Source organism: Oncorhynchus clarkii, chromosome 12 (assembly GCF_045791955.1).
Source record: "Oncorhynchus clarkii lewisi isolate Uvic-CL-2024 chromosome 12, UVic_Ocla_1.0, whole genome shotgun sequence".
Taxonomy (NCBI): domain Eukaryota; kingdom Metazoa; phylum Chordata; class Actinopteri; order Salmoniformes; family Salmonidae; genus Oncorhynchus; species Oncorhynchus clarkii.
This window is the reverse complement of record NC_092158.1, coordinates 94288011-94292726: the sequence shown is the minus strand read 5'-3', so window position 1 is coordinate 94292726 and position 4716 is coordinate 94288011. Positions and strand designations below refer to the sequence as shown.

Genomic DNA, 4716 nt, shown 5'->3' with positions numbered 1-4716 from the left:
GGAGGATGTGGTGGTGGCGGGGAGATCTGTGTTGCCTTTTGTAGATTACACACAATTTCAGTATGTTCTAGTTTTGTAAAAATACAATAAACCTGTTCAGGTCAGTCTCTTGTTCCTCCTGGTCTAGTCTGTAAAATACAATAAACCTGTTCCTCCTGGTCTAGTTCTGTAAAATACAATAAACCTGTTCCTCCTGGTCTGTAAAATACAATAAACCTGTTCCTCCTGGTCTAGTTCTGTAAAATACAATAAACCTGTTCCTCCTGGTCTAGTCTGTAAAATACAACAAACCTGTTCCGTCTGGTCTGTAAAATACAATAAACCTGTTCCTCCTGGTCTGTTAAATACAATAAACCTGTTCCTCCTGGTCTAGTTCTGTTAAATACAATAAACATGTTCCTCCTGGTCTGTAAAAAACAAACCTGTTCCTCCTGGTCTAGTCTGTTAAATACAATAAACCTGTTCCTCCTGGTCTGTAAAATACAATAAATCTGTTCCTCCTGGTCTAGTCTGTAAAATACAACAAACCTGTTCCTCCTGGTCTAGTTCTGTAAAATACAATAAACCTGTTCCTCCTGGTCTAGTTTAGGCCCAAATCCCCGTCATTCTCGTGAAGAAACTCTATCCTGATTCCTGCTTACAAGCTAAAACTGAAGCAGGAAGTACCAGCTCAATACGGAAGTGGTCAGATGACGCGGATGCTAAGCTACAGGACTGTTTTGCAGCACAGACTGGAATCTGTTCTGGGAGTCATCCAATGGCATTGAGTACACCACCTCAGGCACCGGCTTCATCAGTAAGTGTATCGACGTCATCGTCCCCACAAGTTCTGGTCGGGCTGTATCACCGCCTGGTACCGCAACTGCACCGCCCGTAACCGCAGGGCTCTCCAGAGGGTAGTGAGGTCTGCAGAACGCACCACCAGGTGGCCAACTACCTGCCCTCCAGGACACCTACACCACCCGATGTTACAGGAAGGCCATAAAGATCATCAAGGACAACAACCACCCGAGCCACTGCCTGTTCACCCCGCTATCATCCAGAAGGCGAGGTCAGTACAGGTGTATCAAAGCAGGGACCGAGAGACTGAACAACAGCTTCTATCACAAGGCCATCAGACTGTTAAAACAGCCATCACTAGCACATTAGAGGCTGCTGCCCTCTTTACATAGACTTGGAATCACTGGTCACTTTAATAATGTTTACACATTTTACATTATTCATCAAATGTATATACTGTCTCTTAGTCGCTCTGACATGGAGCATCTAGTTATACCATTACCTTAGATGTTTAATATTACTGCCCTGTTGGAGCACCAACATCAATTATCATAGATGGATATTACTGCTCTGTTGGAGCACCAACATCAAGTATCTTAGATGGATATTACTGCCCTGTTGGAGCACCAACATCAAGTATCTTAGATGGATATTACTGCCCTGTTGGAGCACCAACATCAAGTATCTTAGATGGATATTACTGCCCTGTTGGAGCACCAACATCAATTATCTTAGATATTACTGCCCTGTTGGAGCACCAACATCAATTATCTTAGATGTTATTGTTAGATATTACTGCCCTGTTGGAACATCTGCTAAACACGTATGTGACAATTATTTCACTTTAACGTTTCCACATTTAACAAAAATAAATAAATAGATGTCCACAGTCATTTTAACTAGCGAATAAAAACTCACGCCTCAACACCCAACACAGCAGATCAAATTAAATGTTAGAAGTCGTTTTATTTATTCTTGGTCACAACGGTGGTATTATACAGACAGCTGGAGCTAGGGGGGTCAGAGGTCAGGCTTTTGCCCTGCTGGGTCAGGAGAGGAGGGGCTTTAGTGGTACTTCCTCCAGCGGTCGTGCTCTGAGAAGAGAAGAAGAAGAGGGGGGAGAGAGAGAGAGAGACGCAGGTTAAGTCAGATCAGATTGTCCTTCACAGTGCTTTGAGGTGAATGATATTGTATGTGGTGGGTACTCTGAGGTCATCGTACTCCCAGAGTCTGTACTCACTGAGGTGGTCGTACTCCCACATGTAACTGAGGGCCACGTATCCAACCAGCAGCATGGCCACGCCTCCAATACCTCCCTTCTTCACGTTGATGTACTTGTTGTAATATCTATCATGGCCTGGGGGAGGGGGGAGAGACAACATGTTACTGTGTGTGTTGGGGGGGGGTACTTGTAATATCTGTCATGGCCTGGGGGGAGACATGTTAGGTACTGTGTATTGGAGGAGATGGGGGGTACTGGTTGTTATCTCTGTCATGGCCTGGGGGAGACATGTTAGGTACTGTGTGTATTGGAGGAGATGGGGGGGGGTACTGGTTGTTATCTCTGTCATGGCCTGGGGGGAGACCTGTTAGGTACTGTGTGTGTTGGAGGAGGAGGGGGGGGGGTACCATTGCGGATGCTGGCGAGGACTCCGTTAGGAGTGAAGTCCCTCTTGCCCAACCAGGAGCCCAACTCTCCCAGCTTCACATCCATCAGACGCTTCTCACCCAAGGGAACTAAGGACACGGGTACACAAACACACAGTAAATACACACCTGCCGTCCCTCTCACACAATAAATACACACCCCCCCCGTCCCTCTCACACAGTAAATACACACCTGCCGTCCCTCACACAAAACAGACACCACCGAAGATAGCATTCATTGTTACAGGTTACATGGTTACCGTGTTCTGTTAGTATTTCACTAAAGAGTCCTGAGCCAGTGGTGTAAAACACTCATAAACCACTTAGTAAGTTAAGACAGCGGTCTAGAGAACACAAAGCTGACTAAAAGTTAAACAGTTAGCTACATCAAAGTCACAGGAGTTGTGATTGAGCCTGGATCCGCTGAGACAAGGCTGTTGTCATAACCGGTTATCGGTCATTATCCGGTAAAAGGTACAACGTTGTCAACGCATCACCGACTGGCTGCAGTCTATTAGTCCTGTAGACTAACTAGCTTAACTAACCAACCTGGTTGAATACCTAACCACATAGGAAACACTGTAAAAATGGGTTTAAATGTACAACCCTTTAGAGAAACTGTCAGGGATTTTACAGTGTAACGACCCTGGATTTATAAGCGCAGAAATCGACTCTGCCGTTCGAGCGTGCTTTTGCGGCACAGTCGATAGCCGGACCTCCGGCTCGAAGGTCGAGGGTTCGAGACCTGCTCCCTGATGTTTCATTACAATAATATATATATGTTTCTCTTCTTCTCCCCCATGCATTATACCCAAGCTGTTATTTAAAAGTTGTATATCTGTCCTTTTAAAAACGACCATGACAGCAAAGTCCTTGACTTGACTCTAATCATGGATTTACAGCGGCCTTCAAAACACACACAACATATGAACATCAACTAACTCCACACATCTCGCTTCCTTTATGTAATAAAATACAAAGTTTCGCATGTAAAAAGCTGAAGTGAAGAATATGTCAGTTTAATAATAATAAATAAATAAAAAACCCCTGTTAACAGACTCATTTAAAAACCAGACGTACCTATTCTGTCCGCCATCTTGCTCGCTGGAGAGGGTGAAAACCGCAGTGGATGACGGGACTAAAATGGAAGCAGAGGATTGTGGGATTACCGTTTTTTTTTTTAGTCGAGAAGAGATACAGATTTTGTCAAAAATCACGTTTCGTAGTAAGTTTAGGAGAACGTACGTAGCAGGTTATGATAATTAGGTTAAGGTTAGGAAAATGGTTCGGGTTAGCTAAAATGCTACAAAATAATAATATACTTGAATGTCAATTTGACAAAAGCTGTATCCCATCTAGACATGACGAGGAAAGTGGCAAGGCAAAATATTTTATAAATATTGTTAGGGCTGTATGATAACAACTCAATTATTTGTAAAAAAAAAAAAAAAAAAACATTTAGACTCATAATATATTTTACAACACAACTAATAACAGAAAGAGACATTTCTTCATAAACGCACCAGCAAATTCGCAGGTCTGCAGAGCCGCTTCTATCCACTAGAGGGCAGCAGATAACACATAACAGAATGCATTTCGACAGTTCGTTTCAGAATGACGGTTTTAGTCTGGTGTCTATTCAAGCTGACATTTATCTCATTACCTAACGTAACAGAGTTATGTTAGCGCTTACTTGCACCATTGAGAGCATCCTGTCAGGCTGTATCACCGCCTAGTACGGCAACTGCACCGCCCACAACCGCAGGGCTCTCCAGAGGGTAGTGAGGTCTGCACAACGCATCACCAGGCAACACTGCCTGCCCTCCAGGACACCTACAGCACCCGATGTCACAGAAAGGCCATAAAGATCATCAAGGACATCCACAACCCGAGCCACAGCCTGATCAACCCCGCTATCATTCAGAAGGTGAGGTCAGTGCAGGTGCATCAAAGCTGGGACCCGAGAGACTGAAAAAACAGCTTCTATCTCAAGGCCATCAGACTGTTAAACAGCCATCACTGCCCTGAACTCAGTCACTGTAGCGACCAGGTTTCTCTAGTATGTACACAGACATGGAACACTGGTCACTTTCATGATGGAACACTGGTCCCTTTCATGATGGAACACTGGCAGAGTTCCTCTGTCCAGTAGCTGTGCTCTTTTGCCCATCTTAATCTTGTTATTTTATTGGCCAGTCTGAGATATGGCTTTTTCTTTGCAACTCTGCCTAGAAGGCCAGCATCCCGGAGTCTCACCTCTTCACCGTTGACGTTGAGACTGGTGTTTTG

General features: G+C 44.4%; 2 protein-coding genes across 2 annotated transcripts in view; one reads left to right on the top strand and one right to left on the bottom strand.

Moving 5' to 3' along the window:
* Positions 1 to 266, top strand: part of LOC139422379 (cleavage and polyadenylation specific factor 4) — a 30405-nt gene extending 30139 nt beyond the window's left edge. Inside the window, exon 8 of the mRNA XM_071173584.1 lies at positions 1 to 266. This exon is cut by the window's left edge and continues 1179 nt beyond it. The gene's annotated coding sequence lies outside the window, so the exon portion shown is untranslated.
* A 1460-nt stretch (positions 267 to 1726) lies between these two features.
* On the bottom strand, positions 1727 to 3539 carry LOC139422378 (ATP synthase membrane subunit f). The gene is made up of 4 exons (XM_071173582.1): positions 3508 to 3539; positions 2410 to 2517; positions 2021 to 2137; positions 1727 to 1874 (listed from the first exon to the last, which is right to left on the bottom strand). The coding sequence occupies exons 1-4, from the start codon at positions 3521 to 3523 to the stop codon at positions 1846 to 1848; spliced, it is 270 nt and encodes an 89-aa protein (XP_071029683.1). The 5' UTR covers positions 3524 to 3539; the 3' UTR covers positions 1727 to 1845.
* Positions 3540 to 4716: the final 1177 nt, after the last annotated feature.